The sequence below is a fragment of the Narcine bancroftii genome, chromosome 10, assembly GCF_036971445.1.
Source record: "Narcine bancroftii isolate sNarBan1 chromosome 10, sNarBan1.hap1, whole genome shotgun sequence".
NCBI classification, from domain to species: Eukaryota; Metazoa; Chordata; class Chondrichthyes; order Torpediniformes; family Narcinidae; genus Narcine; species Narcine bancroftii.
Window position 1 is genome coordinate 10,776,365 of NC_091478.1, and position 16,587 is coordinate 10,792,951.

The window sequence follows — 16,587 nt, forward strand, 5'->3', positions numbered from 1 at the left end:
CCCAGTCTGGATTCCAGGAATGTTCACACTTTCACTTCCCCAGTCTGGATCCCAGGAATGTTCACACTTTCACTTCCCCAGTCTGGATCCCAGGAATGTTCACACTTTCACTTTCAGCCACACTTTCTCAGTTCTTCAGGCCATTCATCCTCTTGGCTATTGGCATCTCTTCACTCCTGACATCAGTCTCAGAAACCCTTCCACTCAGTAAAGAAGGCCTGTGTATTCTCTCTTGTCTTGCTGATGTGATGATACAACCACTACACTGGCCACTCTCCTACTGGCCTACTGCAGGGGGCAACCACTGAAGATGCAGGTAGACCCTACCTGCCCGCTGTCAATCACTGGCCCATATAAAGACTGGAGCCAGCCACCTTTGGGAGTCAGTCAGGCACATGGAGCCAGGAAAGTACAGAAACCTTGTGTGTGTAAAAGTTTTAGCTGTTGTACAGTCTGCAAACTTTGTGTTTGAATTCTTTGCACATTCACTCTTTATCGTGGGGGTGGGGAGGGGGGGTTTAGGGGTTAAAAATAGTTTTTTTTTTAGTCTTAGTTTTTAGTTGTTAGGGGGAGATGCTGAGATTGGTATTGTATTAACTATGTTACTTTGTACTTGTATTACTTTATTTTGTATTTTTTCTGTATGTGAATTACTTACTTTCTTCATATGTTAAAATTAATAAATAAAGTTTCGAAAAAAAATAATTCTTTGCACAGCGGATTGTTTAGAATGTAGTGGTTTAAACTGAACAAACACTAAAATACCACTATCAATCCTACAAATGCTCTTACCATTATTGATGTAAGCACAGTGGTCGCAGAAGTCAAAACAACAGTTGCCGTAATAATAGCAGTTGTGATCACATGAACAAGCCGAAGAGTGACCCCCGCACTTGTATCTGCAGGAGTTACTTTCTGTTATGCAATAAAAGACATGTAAGAAATAAAATGACTTTTGCTGAAAACAAGTGTACAATTTTGAAATAAGCATAATTAACTTTAATCATTCGAAGCTGGATTATTATATTCTCTTCAGAACATTTTTCATACCTGTTGGTGTGAATGTTGGACTTTCTAAAGAAAAAAAAAATTCAGAATTAAACAACACTTTTCAAAGTATGTACAAGTTTCAGACTTTATTCAATCTTTTTTTTTTAAACTTTATTTAAGATTTTATAACATGAATAACATATAGGATTACATTTAAAAAAAAATTAAGAATAAAATAATAAAATTAAAATACAGTATCAGTAATCTAAATAAACTATACCCTCCCCAATAATTATTACACATTAATAACCCAACTCAAATTAGTCCAACCCCCCCTTTCCCCCCCAAAATAAAGAGTGAAGAATTAATAAAGTTAATAATATGTGAGAAAAAAACCCACTTACAAAAAAAAACAAAAACATAACCGATTAAAATACTAACAAAAAAAGAAGTAATTAATACTAAGATATCAGACTTAAAAAACATATTTAAATCAAACTTAAATGCATATATTTAACAGAGTTAAGATGAAACATATATTTAACTCAAACTTAATATAAAAAATTAATAAAGTTAATAACATTGTCTATCAAAAATTCTTAAACAATAATCAATTCTTTAAAAAAAATTGTAGCATGAGAAAAAAGATAAAAAAAAACTCTCTATAGAGATAAACCTTCACCAAATATCAACTAACTTCACATCTATCATCATATTAGTCACATAAACCACCATCTTAAAACAAAATTCAAACCTCATTAAGCATTGTACAATTCAATTTTAATACTCTTCCACCATTTTTCCCTTTACTCTTGAATAATTATCCAATAAAAGCTCCAATACCACATTTAAATATCCCCAATCATTATGTTAAAATTCAGATATCCAAATAATAAAACACATCTACAATGAAATCTATATCTTCAACAAATGGAGCATAAACCACAAACAAAATTCAAGCCTCATTAAGAATTGTACAATTCAATTTATAACTTTCACCATTATTCCCTTCGTTCTATAATTAATATAGCAAAATAATATACACCAGAATTACCACTCCTTTCACCTCAAAGTTAAAGAAAAAATATAAAAAAAACTTATCCATCCCATTCACATTTAAATTTCAAATATTCCTTATCTATTGAATAAACTTTACAAAAAAAACCACATCAATTTTTAGTTTTTTTAAGCAATCAAATACTTTCTTATGCTTTTTTTTTATATAAACACAAAAAAAAACACTTCACTCTTTAATCTAATAATACAAAAAAAAGGGAAAAAAAACGGGTAGGAGGTTAAAAATACCCCCTCCCGTCTAAACCGCGCAATGCGGTAACTCCCAAAAAAAAATGGGTGTGAGATAACTCACACGTAGCAGATGACTTTCAGGAAATAGTGCCTATCCAGTTCTCTCCCTCAACTCTCACTTCATCTTAAACTAACATCATCATTATTTAATATTCCTTTTTTTTAAACAAAAACATAGAAAAAAAAAAGAACAACTCTTCTTTTAATCAACTCCAACTGCCAAGTCACCATTACAACCATTCCTTCTTGGAGCACGGCTCTTTTCTTCCATCTCTTGTCTCCTTAGAGATTGCGGCGGACTACGTCTCTGTTGAAACTGAGTAATTGGTGACTCTTGAGCAAATGCTATAGCTTCCTTTGGAGAATCAAAGAACTTTGGTTGGTAACCATCTTGAAAAACCTTCAAAACAGCTGGATATCTAAAGGTTGCCTTATAACATTTCTTCCACAACAACTCTTTAGCAGAGTTGAATTCCCGTCGTTGGGACATAACTTCTTGACTCAAATCCGCATAGAAGAAAACTCGATTATTTTGAATCATCAAAGGTGATTTTCTCTGTTGTGCATTTCTAATAGCCACTCGTAAAATTATTTCTCTGTCGTAATAATTCAAGCAACGAACCAAAACAGGTCTTGGACTTTGACCTGAAATAGGTCTTCTACACAAGACTCTGTGAGCATGTTCCAGTATTATACCTTCTGGGAAATGTTCTTGACCCAGCACCTGTGGAATCCATTCAGTAAAAAATTTTCTTGGGTCTGGTCCTTCCATTCCTTCCGGCAAACCAATAATCTTTATATTGTTCCGTCTGGATTGGTTTTCCAAATAATCAATCTTTTTCACCAAATTTTTATTTTGAGTTTGTAAATCTTTGACCATTTTGGTCATATCTGAAACTTGATCTCGTATTTCATCTATATCTTCTTCACACGAATTAAATTTATCTCTCACTTCAAGCTTAAAACCTCCAAACTCAGCCATCTGTTGAGAATTTATTTCCATCAGAGTATTGAACCTAGTACCAAGTTCAGTCATAATCTTAGATAATCCCTGCATTGTATAAGATAATTTAGATTCAAGATTCACAAGAATCTTTTCAATTGGAAGAGATTCTGGCTCAACAGATTCCTGCTTTTTCTGCATAACCAAAGGGTCTTCTGTTGCTTCCTTCATTCTGGTTGCCTTCCTTGTAGTATAGCTGCGTGTGGAAACCCCAGCCACAGCCTTTCCAGCAGTGACTGGAGGACGCTGGCCGGGATTTTCCCCAGTCCATAATGTATTAATTTCTCCCAGTACATCAAGTTGTATAGGTTCTTTTATCTCAAGAGGTGCAGTTTGCAGTGCCACCGCTACAGTTGACAAATGCCTTTCCCCAGCCGGTACTTCAACTGATTTTACTACAAGTGGTTCATTCACAACATTGCCGTCAGATGCTACTGCACATGTGCGAACCTGAGTAACTCTTTGTTCTAAAGGCTGTTTGGCGCCCTCTTTAGAGGGCTCTACCGATGTAACATTGATCTCTACATCCGAAAGCTGTACCTCTCTCCTGGGATCCATTTCAGGCTGAGTCCCGGTGTCTTTCCTGTAGGTAGGCTCCAAAACTTGAACTTTTGGAAAATGTAGTTTTTTGATGATCTGTTGTTGTTTTTTTTTGCTCTTTTCCACCAATTGTACCATCATAAGTTAAATTAACAGCACTGAAGTTATCTAAACTTTTAAAGAATTTTAACGGGCATTTCTAGACAAAACAATAAGATAGAGTCAGGAGAGGACTGGAAGGCACGTCTGATCCTTACGCCATCTTGCCACGCCCCCCAGACTTTATTCAATCTTGATGTGAAAAATAATTCCCAGGAAAATTTGTGTTGAAGAGAGATTAATTTGATAAACTGGCAACCTAACCATTACCATGCTCATTTGCAGACTCCACTGGGGAGTTTCAGGGAAGGAGAGTAGGTTAAATGAACAATCCTTCTCCAGAAACCCATCTAGATCTCTGATGAGACTTTCCAAGCTGCTGGAGTCTGGCAGTCTAAGTGCGACTAGAGTCGGTGGGCAGATGGAATCAGCAGCTGATTTTGACATACAACCCCTCCAATTGGTAAAAAGATTCCATGCTGTAAACGGTTATATGGTTATGGCACACATGATGCAACATTTAGTGCCGCCACATCACAATCTCAGGGGTCTGGGTTCAATTCTGACCTTCAGGTTTCTCTGCGTGAAGTTTGCATATATTCACCAGGTCAGAATAGGGTTCCACTAGGAGTTCTGATTTCCTTCAAAGTCCCTAAAATGTGTTGGTAAATTAATTGGCCAATGTAAATACCCCCTCCACAGAAGTAATTGGCAAAAAAATGAATTCAAAGTGAGCTGATGGTCACATGTAACCTGGAAATTCTTTTGCTGCCCCAAAAGTACCAATGTATACTGTTGAACATTTTTGTCTCAACAATAATTACGTAAAGCTACTGAGTGTGGCTGGATAATTAGATCAAATACATGACAAAATTGGAATGAAAATATTACTGACCTGTTGTGTAACTGTCACAGTATTCTAAAGAAAAAATACACACAATTTATATGAAATGTAAAGCCTATTTGATCAATCTTTTTCCAGTCTTTAATCATAGAGAATAATGATAGGACATATAAAAATGAAACTATCAACAAATTAATGAACATTTTTTTTTCACACTAGGAACCATATTGACCAAAATACACCCAAACATTTCCCTCTTGAATATACACAGTGTCATTTTCTCCCCTCCCTCCCCTCTCTCCTTCACCCCCCTCCCCACCCACTCAACATTCACATATAGGATACATTAATTATTGAGGTATTTATTCATTTTATTTCTTGGGCAAGGGCACTGCTGACAAAGCCAACAATTATAGTCCATCACGTTTTGACCTGAAGAACAGACAGCAACATATAATACATGCAAACCCTCCTTTCCCACCCCAACTGCAGACCTAGCGACTTCTTGGATAAGGCAGTTGTAATCTCAGGGCAATTTGAAGAAGACAGGAGTAGAAACGCCTCCAGTTGAAACTCGTTCAGGGCCCAGCAATAGTCTGAATACTGTTTTGTGAAAAGCATCCTTTTTCCAGCATTAACACCATCAAACACAGAAACAGATTCAGCTTTTGTCTGAAGGAAGCCAGTAAATCATGATTCACTTTCCGACATAAAAGCTTGTCTTACGTGTCCACTTTCCTCAGCAACAAGAATTTCCCAAATCCTTTCCCATTCTATGTTCAGATCCTTTCAAACTATCACTCCAGCTCCTGCCTAGAGCAGCACAAAATGTTGAAGAAACTGCTCCAGCCCGACAAATGGACAACGATCACATTTCTCAATGCATTCACATTGGAAGTGATAATGCCCGTTATCCAATGGATCACATTGCACATTACAGAGAGCTTCCCTTGACCAGGATCCAGAGGTATTGTTTCACCACAATAATCTTCCACAGGGAAGTCCTGACAATTTGGATTATCTGACTATTTTAGCTTATTTTTAAAAATAGTTTCATAAACATTCCCTCACCATTATCCATGTATGCGCAGTAGTCACAAAAATCTGCACAGCAGTTGCCATAGTAACGACAGCTGTAATCACAGTTACAGTCAAAGGAAAATCCAGCACAGTTGTGTCTGCAGGATCCGGAGCTTGTTGTCCGGGAGGATATTGTGCCTGGCAAAATATTTTCTTTAAATGTTGAACTTTTTAAAAAAATCTAAATGTATTCAAACTTCCGAAGAAACGTTAAAGGAAGACACTGAATTGAAAATGACCAAAGCGAGCAACACACAACCTTCAACATTCCTCTTTCACTCCTCTATGACACAGACATGCTCTGCTTCAGTGACGATTACCTCTACACTGTAACCGATTACAGAGAACATTTTATAATCATTCAACTCAATGTAAAGTTAGAAAAGGGCATTGCAGCTTTCTCTTTTAATGAGTAGAACCATTACATATTTACAAAATTAAAGCCAGACCACAGCAATCATAAAACTGCACAATGAAGACTTTGCTCTCTGAACATTTTTGGGGATGCTTTATGGATTTTAAGTAGTGGTCACCTGATAATTTTCCTATCACGTACTGTTTTTTTTAGATATAATCTATTTTTGTGATTTCCTGTCATATTTTAAGTCTACAAAACCATGAAGTACACCATGATATTAAAAATTCATTTTCTGCCTTCGCACTTGGGCTCCTTCCCTGCAGTCAGTTACGGACCTAGTGAAAAGTTTCACCAGGACCTTGCGACCATGGAGAAGTGGAATCAGGGCAACTAGAATCAGTCAATGCAGGCCAACTATTGTTGGACACTGACACAGCAGGTATCAGATACTGAATACCAACAAAAATCAGTGACAAATCATTTTTAGGTCAGTTGAACTAATGCATCATAATGCGATTAAACATGCTAAATTCAATAAAAGTTAATTTAATATTTCTCCAAATTACTATGTGATGCAGAAAATCTGAAATTATCATCATGTTCAGCAGGAGGCTGTCGATCATAATCCCAAATTTTTGTTCAGTAAGTAAACCTTTGAAAGAAACTGCTGTCCAGTGGAGTTACTGAAATGGTTTTTTTCCTACTTTGTGTGTAAAAGGCCACAAAACTATTCTCTTGCAAAACATATCACAAGAGTGGCATTAAAAATGATACATTTCACCCAAGGAACAAATTGGAATTGTCAGTCAGTAACAGATCTAACATTTTTAATGTAATACCTAATTACTGATGAACAATAACCAGAACAACCTGACCAGCATGTCGGTGATGTTCAAATCAAATCGGCACAGAGGAGTGAGATGTCGAGGCCTTCGACAAAATAATTCAAATATTTTATCAAATTAATAAAATAGTTCCCAGAGAACAGCTGCTTATTCAGAATGCATCAAAATACAGATTCGCCAATTTATGAGAAAAATTGACCTTAAATATTACTAACCTACTCCAGTTGGGCCATTTCCACAAAATTCTACCAAGAAACAACAAAGGAAATAATATGAATGTAAGTGGTCATTTGTGTTCTAAATATTTTAATTTATTTACATTTTAATTTGCCTCATAAATGGTTCCTCACCATTATCAATGTGGGGACAGTAGTCACAGAAGTCACTGCAGCAGTTGCCATAGTAATGACACCTGAAATCACAGGAACATCCAGACGACGATCCACCACAATTGTACATGCAGGAACCATGTCCTGTTGTCAAGTATATATATATATATATCAAATTACAGTTAAATAAACTTTACAATTTACAATTTTGAAATTAATATAATACAGTTCAATCTTGTTAAACTGGACCTATATGTTCTCAAATATATTTTCGTACCTGTTGTCTGTGTTATTTCAGTGGTGCCTGTCAATGTAATAATGTTAAAACTGCTTAATTCAGTTCAATCATCAGACTGTGTTCAATAATGTTTTTGATAATTAATTTAGAAAAAAAATTCTTCCTATGAACAAAACAACAAAAGATAAGAAGATTGTAAACACCACTGACCTGCTGTGTCAATGCCACAGTATCCTATCGTAAATACAAAGGCATGAATTAATTGCTGGGAACCACAAGAGACTGTAGAGTCTAGAATCCAGAACCAAAAGCCAAACTGAGCAGAATCACCCTTATCAAAATGCAGTACCAAACAAAGATGCTGAGAACAATGTCAAAACTTTGGAAGCAAAAACACACTGAAATGGACAAAATTAACCAGTCCTGCAGCGACCTTCAGAGGTTACTATTCGTTACTGACGTTTCAGGCCTGAGCTCAGAAACGGCGTTAATATATCTTTACCTCATAAGGACGTTGTGAAACTGGCTGAATTCATCCAGCATTACTGTGTGTTTCTAATCAAAATTCTGGAGAATATATCTCAAGAATAGTAACTGGAGATTTAACATATTTCCGAAAGACACCACGATAACACGTGTTATTGTGCAGGAGAGAAGTTCATCGAAAGGAACACGAAACATTGAACTCTAAACTGCTTTTCTGTAGTAATCTTCTAAAAGATTCTCTTCAGGATTTGGAGATCCAGTTGTGTTCTGATTATTTTAAATTTGGGAGATGTTTGCCATATATCGGGTTCCTTACCATAATCAATGAAGGAACAGTAGTCACAGAAATCAAGACAGCAGTTGCCATAGTAACGACACCCAGAATCACAGGAACATCCATATGAAGATCCACCACAATTGAACCTGCAGGAACTGTACCCTGTTGTGAAGTTTATAACAGGATCACATTAAATGGTTTGCAACTTACAATTTTTAAATTAATATAATAAAATTTAACCTTTTCAAATGTTCAAAATATATTTTGATACCTGTTGTCTGTGTTGCTTCAGTTGTGCCTGTCAATGTAATGTTAGACCTGTTTAATCCTGTTCAATTCTCATACTGTGTTCTAATTTTTTAAAATCAAATTAATTGAATATTTAAAGGCAATATTTATAAATATTTTTAATATTTGAAGATTGACATAAACATCACTAACCTGCTGTAGTTATGTCATAACCACAGAATTCTAAAGAAAAAGCCAAAGACCAGAGTTATTTGCTTGGAGAAATAAGAGATTGCAAAAAATGTCTAACCACTGAAGAACTTAGTGAATTGAACACCATCTGTGGTGGAACAGAGATGTTGGTGGTTTGATGGAAGATCTCAATCTGAAACAATGACATTTCTTCACCCCCCCCAAACAAAAAGAAGTGCCTGTTGCATTCCTCCAGTATTTTACTATTAGTTTTTTAGCTACAGCACAGAAAATGGGCCATTTGGCCCCTCTAGTCTGTGCCAACCATCATCTCCCTAGTTCCACTGATCTGCTCCCATTCCGTTACCTTCCAGACCTCTCCCATCCATGTACCTATCCAATTTATACTTTTTTGGAATACTTTATTCATGATTTTCCAAACTAAACTCAACTAGTTATGAAAATTATCACTGTCAATGTTAACAGTCTCAGCATTGACTACGATTTACAATTATCAATTCTATACAAAGATTTCTGCAGAGTTCAAGCTCTTTCCGTCCTCCTCCCTCTCCTCCCCCCCCCAAAACCCTCAACACTTAACCACAGCAACACATGACATTGAAGACCCTCACAACAAAGGTGTGAAACATATATCAGGGTTTTATGGGTTTACGGCGGCCAGAGCTCAATCTGTTTCCTTCTCCTGATTTTTTTCCTGGCTGGGATGGGATTATCACTGATTGAGGGGTAGATGGGGAAGATAGGGCGGTGAGTCACGATGGTTCACACTATAGTCGTGCTCCCATGGATTTTAGGTATTATCCAATTTATTGATCAAGCCCGTATTCACCACATCAGATGGCAGCTCATTCCACACTTCCTCCACTCTCTGAGTGAAGAACTTTCCCCTAATGTTCCCCCTAAAATTTCCCACTTCAGTTTAAAAATGTGACCCCTCGTATTTATTTCCCCCAATCTAAGTGTAAAAAGCAAACTCACACCAACTTGTCTATACCTCTCACAATCTTGTAAACCTCTATCAAGTCTCCCCTCATTCTTCTTTGTTCCAAGGAATAAAGTCATAACCTGTTTAATCTTCCCCTGTAAATCAACTCCTGAAAACCCAGCAACATCCTAGTAAATTTTCTCTGCACTCTTTCAATCTTAATGATATCCTTTGTGTAGTTTAGGTGTCCAGAATTGCTCATAGTATTCCAAATTTGGCCTCACCAATGTCTTATTTAACTTTACCATAACATCCCTACTCACTCCTATACTCAATATTTTGATTTATAACGGCTAAGTTACCAAAGGCTTTCTTTACAACCCTGTCCGCATGCGATGCCACCTTCAAGGAATAATTTCCAGATCCCTCTGCTCCTCCACATTCCTCAGTGCCCTAACATTATCTGTATGTCTTCTACTTTGGTTTTCCCTTCCAAAATCCATCACCTCACACTTGTCTGCATTAAACTCCATTAACTTTAATTTTGTCAATTAACTTCTCGTCATATGCAGGAATATTAGAGACATAGAAATGTCATTGTCTGTATTAGCAGTTTAATATTCCCTGAACAATTAAGGTGAGTGTCTTCAGATAGTTCTATCATTAACTTTTCAAGGAGCTTAATTCAGATCTTTCTTAATAATCTCATGCACTGCAGTAAGCTATTATAGATATTCTGATTCATATTATGAGGATAAATCACCAGTGAAGCCTCTTTGGTAAATTTAAATTAGATATACATACAGCACGGTAACGGTGCCTTCTGACCCACGAGTCCATGCTGCCCAAATACTCCAATTAACCTACGTCTCTGGTACGTTTTGAAGGGTGAGAGGAAACTGGAGCACTTGGAGGAAACCCACGCAGTTACGATGAGAACATACATACTCCTTACAGACAGCATCTTATTCGAACCTGCGTGGCTGGCGCTGTAATACGGTTACGTTAATCGTACCACCATTTTTAAAATTTATTTTTGAAAACTGCAATACACATTTAAATTTGCTTTTTGTTGAATGTTCTCTTACCATAATTTATATTAAAGCAGTAGTCACAGAAGTCAGTGCAACAATTTCTATGATATCCACAGTTGTAATCACAGGAACAATCTGACGAGTGTCCTCCACAGTTGTATCTGCAGGATCCGTACCCTGTTTACAACATTTGTTAGCATTTAAAATTACTTATATTATTAAATGACTTACATTGTTAGCAAAGCTGCAGAATTTTGAATGCATTATCTTGACATTTGATCATGATGAACAGTATTTTCCTCAGTTTACCCCACATTCTATTGTGTCATTAGAATCTAAAGCAGTGTTTTAGATGCTAACAACATCTCACACTTTAAGTAATCCCTATGCCATTGGTTCTCTTGATTAGTAAGGAAATTCCTATTTTAAGTTTTTTGTTACACCTGATAGTCTCATAAATACTGTATATGCTTTAAATTAGAAATATTTTCATTACCTTTTGTAATAGCGAATTCTGTGGATATTTGAAAAAAAATCTAGTTAGTAAAACTAATTCAACAAACTTTCAAATTCATCCATTTTGTTTAAAACAAAGCAATGACTCACTGATCTAAACCCTTGAATATCAAACTCGTCGCTCACTTGCATTGGTCAATTTGATTTAATTTCTGCTTTTCCCTCTCAAAACCAACATGAAAACGTTGAAATCAAAATATGAAAACTAAACATACACTTTTAATTTACCATTTCTTATATTAAGTATGCCCAATTAGCCAATAAATTAGATGAACCAAATTTACATCATTAATGGCACTGCTTTATAACAGAGAAACACTCAAAATATTAACAATTAATCTTTCTTTTACTTACCATGGCTCTGGGCATAGAAGGTAAAAGTAATGAGAAAGACACGTAAAAAAACTCTTTCTTGCAATGCCATTGTCCCATATGATACAGGGCAGTGAGAAAAGCCTTTCATTTATACTTAAAATGGTTGAATGGGTGTGTCATAATCTCCTATGAAATTAAGTAATATAATTTGTTGTGCCTTCAACTGTTTATGCTGTCCAAATTATATCTCATAAATATATTAAATAATTTACAATGTTTATTATCATTAAACATAGGCATGGAAATCTCACAACTGTTACTTTATTGTACTTTTAAATGTTATTAACATTAGACATTGACCACCAATTGAAGTTTTATTATCTGTGAACACAAACATCTTGTCATTATTTTTTTTTCCAAAACGAATTACCTTTCAATTTTACACAAATGACTAAGGCCCCAAACCTGCTGATATGTCACCTTCCTTTTCTCAAATCATGAAGTTTGGTTTATGACTTGGTTTTCATAGAATTCATCAAAAAAAAGGATAGGAGTCGGCCATTCAGCCCCATTCACTATGGTCATGCATATCCTCAGCATCCTGCCCCTGCTTTTTCTCCGTACCTGCTGATCACTGAGGCAACTTGAACCACATCCAAGTCCCTTTTAAATACATCTAACGGATTGTCCTCAAAAATCTTCCGGGACAGGGAATTCCATGTTCCCAACTCTCTGAGTGAAATTTCTCCTCGTCTCAGGACTAAATGGCTGACCTCTTATTTTAAACTGTGGGCCTTAACCTGAACACCCCCAACATCAGAAACATTCTTCCTGCATCGAAGTCATCTAGTCCTGTTAGAATTTAATATATTTCCCTGTTGTTTATCAACATTCAATTGAGTACAACCCTGGTGTATCCAGTTTTTCTCCATAAATCAGTTCTGCCATCCCAGGAATCAGTCTGCACTCCCTCAATAACAATAGTAAAACAATATTAAAACTCAAAGTGTGGCTTCACCAAGGCCCAAGGAAACTGCAGCAAGTCCTCCCCACATTCATAACCTCTTGCAATAAAGGTCAAAATGCCATTTGATTTCTTCACTGCTTGATGTACCTGCAATCCAACCTTCAATGACCTGATGCACCCAGGTCTTCTTGTAGTTTCCCTTTTCCTAATTTGTCACCATTCAGAAAATAACCTGCCTGTACTGCCACCAAAGTGGATAACCTCATATTCGTGTGCATTATACTGTATGCGCTATGCATTTTGCCAAATCTACTAATCTGCAGACTTTTGGATCCTACCCTCATCTTAGTGCCATCTGCAAACCCAGAGATATTATATTCAATTCCTTCATCTGGATCATTGACATAGTGTAAATATCTGGGGAACCAATACTGAAGTTTATGGCACCCCACAAGTAACTGCTTGTCACCCAATTCTCTATCCATGTCAGTGTATTACCTCCTATACCATGTTCTCTCACTTTGCATACCAATCTCTCGTGTAGGACCTTATCAAAAGCCTTTTAAAAGTCCAAATACACTCCATCAACAGGTTCACCATTGTCCACCCTCAAAATATTCTTGAAGATTTGTCAAGCATAATTTCCCTTTCAAAAAGCCATGCTGACGAGGACTATTGCAGTCAGTCCTCTCCAAATGCACAGGAATAACATCCTCAATAAATGACTCCAGCATTTTCTCCACCCCTGAAGCCAGGTTAACTGATTATAAATCCTTCAATTCACTCTCTTTTTTCATAAAATGTGGTGTCACATTAGGAACTGATCCAAAGTGTAGTGAATGTGGGAAAATGACTAGAAATGCATCCACCTAATCCCTATGCCATAGGTGCTCTGTGATTAGTAAGGGTTTGCTTAAGGTGATATGTGGATGGAAAGAAAAAAATGTGAAAGCCACTGTTATAAAATGTCCCTAATTGACTAATTATATGCACGGTTTCGTAACTCCAAAGGAAATAGGCCAACGACAATTTTTCTCAAGCAAAATACTTCAGTAACAATTGGGCCTAGAGCAGTGATTCTCAACCTTCCCTTCCCACCCACATCCCTCCTTCAGCAATCCCTTACTAATCACAGAGCACTGATGGCCTAGGGATTACTTAAAGTGGGATATGAGTGGAAAAAAAAGGTTGAGATCCACTGATATAATTAATTTGGATAAGAATCAGAATTGATTGTCATAAACAAGTCACAATATTTAGTGTTTGCAGCATCAGAGAAGCAAACATTCATATCATAAACCATATTTCCAAGCCAAGGGCCCAGACAGCAATCCTCGGCAATCAGCCTTACTTCTCAGCTTCTAGTCAGGAAATTGAGCAAAACTACACAAAGAAGAAAGTAGGAGTAGATCATCTGGCCTTGGCCAGGCAGTTCGGTTTTAAGGGGATCGTGGCTGAGACAGACTTTGTTAATGACATCTGGTTGTTAAATTTAGAGACACCTAAACGTCCCAGCCTCCTTTGGGCCAGTTGTTCCCTTTATCTTCATCTTTCCCACAGATAATAGGAAGACACGATTGGAGCAGCAGTTAGTGCAACATCTTCTCAGCAGCAGTGATCAGGACCAGGGTTTGAGTCCCACACTGTCTGGATTTGTACGTTCTCCCCGTGTCTGCGTGGGATTTCTTCGGGGGCTCCGGTTTCCTCCTTCTGTTCCTCCCGGGGATTGTAGGTAAATTGGGCGGCACGAACTCATTGGCCAAAATGGCCTATTTGCCAGGCTGTAGGTCTAAATTTAAAAAAAAATTAGTACAGGAGATAAACCTTACAGGGCAGGGGATGGAGACTGAAAGAAGGTACTTCGTATTACTGAGAGCTCTCAGCAGGTCAAAAGAAGAAAAAAACATTTGTGTCGTCTCTTGGGAAGAGAGGGCTTCTTTACATAGAATTGGCCTTCTGTGTTCACACCTGCATGAAGGAAATTGATTGCATTTTTATTGTGTTTGCATAAACATGCTTATTTATTAATTCACGTAACATCATATTGTTCCCAAACTTCTTTGCAATTTACTTTCATCTTTAATGTGTTCCACATTCTTCATATCTGCTTAATTTGTTTAAATAAGGATAAAACACAGTTTGTGAGCACATCAAGTCATAAATCATTTGCAACCAGGAACACCATCTGACTGTTTCCCACCACATCACAGAGTCGCATTTTCCTTGTTGCATCATGAACTGTCAGGAAACTAAATACATTAATAAACAATAATGCCAAATTTCTTTGCCTCTAATTTAGTTTAAATAGGTAAGCACTTAAATTAATATAATGGACAAGATCATTTTGCATAAACACAGTAGGCTCTAAGACTAACCGAACTGCCTGGTCAAGGCAGGCAGAAGATAACTGCATAAGGCACAAACCTTGTTTGGTCTTCAAGAGGTGGTCCCCATTGGCACATGATAGATATTAAAAACAAACATGCAGGGAAATCTTAGCTGGTTAGGCAGTGACTGTGGAAAGAGAAACAGTTCATGACTACAGACTTCCTGCCTGCATCCTACTAATTTTCCGATTTATAAACCATTTAGACTTCAGCGTGGAACCAGACAAGCATACCCTGACCTGGCTTTAGAACCCTTATTGCTTTCCGAGAATCTAATGATATCACTGGCATTTTAAGGAAGGGCACGGCCCACAAAATTTCACTTTATAGTGATGTATTATTGCTTCATATTTCTAATCTTCAGACTTTATTGCCTTCTATGCTTTCCTTAATTTCTCATTTTGGTCAATTTTCAGGTTATAAGTTAAATCTTCACAAGAGTGAGCTTTTTCATTTGAATAATTTGGCACTGATAAATACTAACCTTTTTAAAATGGTAAGCTTTCTGATCTGTGAAATGTATTATTAAGACGAGGTTGTGGGACTTGTTTCACAGACCAGAATGGACAAGTGGTATAAGAAAAAAATGATCCGACATAATTTAAAAAAAACCCAGAAAATGAAAACAAAGTGCTGGAAAATTTGGACGTCGGGCAGCATCCGTGGAAAGAGAAGAGGTTAAGTGTTTCAGGTGACAAGGGATTCTTCATCAGACTTAACAAATTCTAGTCTAGCAAAGTGGAGGAAGGCAGTAGGTGAAAGAAAGGAAATCTCTCTGATGGAACAAAATCCAGGGGCAGGTAGGCTCAGATGAAGCTACCATGACTGTGTAATGTGTTGCTGATGTGGTTCTGGTGTTGTTAAGTTATATTGTTAGGTTATTCACATGCCCAACACCGGATTTGAGTAACAAATTCTCAATACTGAGCTGTGTCACAAGAAGAGATTACCAGAAGGACGGAGTATTACGAGCTCCCATTTTAGTAAAATGGGGTAATTACTGTAAGGGATAGTTCAGACAGGAGGAACTGAATGGTCACAGTTAACATTTAACATTTCACACAAGCATTGTCACAACACAAGTCACAGCCCAGCGACAATTCAATACATTGGAAGAAATGAGGTAGGGTTTGTCACAGTCTGTTCCAGAATTCAATACATTGTGATTTTGCAAAGGGAGAACCATTCTGATCGTTGGAGAGAAAGCAGCTTTTGTGCCCAGCCATTTTTGGTGGAATTCAGGGCAAAGCACGCTCTGTGAATGACCAGACCTTTTCGGTGGATTGACCTGTGCCAGTAGGGTCTTTTTGGGAAGCAAAGTGCTTCATTTTAAGTGTGACTAACACTGAAGTTACTTGGAGAGACGGGTGCCAGGGCCTTGGAAGCTTCATGGAGGCCGCCCAGTTTGAGTCTTGCCTACAAAAGGACCAGAAGCGATAATGACCACATTTCTTCAAAGGCAATGTAAAAAGAATTCGTGAGTCTGTAGCTGCCACAACTCCCGTCTCCCATCAGTTCAACATTAATTCTGGGCATCAAATTTCAAAGGGCTACACTTCAACTCTGAATTTGAAAGACTGGACTTTGAAGTAACTTTCTAGATTT

At 37.1% G+C, this 16,587-nt stretch overlaps 1 protein-coding gene across 1 annotated transcript in view; it reads right to left on the reverse strand.

Annotated features, from left to right (window-relative positions):
• LOC138744152 (scavenger receptor cysteine-rich domain-containing protein DMBT1-like) overlaps positions 1–15,322 on the reverse strand; it is a 53,334-nt gene extending 38,012 nt beyond the window's left edge. The window contains exons 1-13 of the mRNA XM_069899798.1: positions 11,294–15,322; positions 10,852–10,974; positions 8,839–8,868; positions 8,669–8,695; positions 8,437–8,559; positions 7,845–7,868; positions 7,674–7,700; positions 7,418–7,540; positions 7,283–7,312; positions 5,856–6,002; positions 4,836–4,859; positions 1,051–1,074; positions 793–915 (exon numbers count right to left, since the gene is read on the reverse strand). Coding sequence (XP_069755899.1) covers positions 793–915; positions 1,051–1,074; positions 4,836–4,859; positions 5,856–6,002; positions 7,283–7,312; positions 7,418–7,526 — 457 coding nt within the window. The 5' untranslated portion in view covers positions 7,527–7,540; positions 7,674–7,700; positions 7,845–7,868; ... (3 more) ...; positions 10,852–10,974; positions 11,294–15,322. The remainder of the gene's footprint in view (positions 1–792; positions 916–1,050; positions 1,075–4,835; positions 4,860–5,855; positions 6,003–7,282; positions 7,313–7,417; positions 7,541–7,673; positions 7,701–7,844; positions 7,869–8,436; positions 8,560–8,668; positions 8,696–8,838; positions 8,869–10,851; positions 10,975–11,293) is intronic.
• Positions 15,323–16,587: the final 1,265 nt, after the last annotated feature.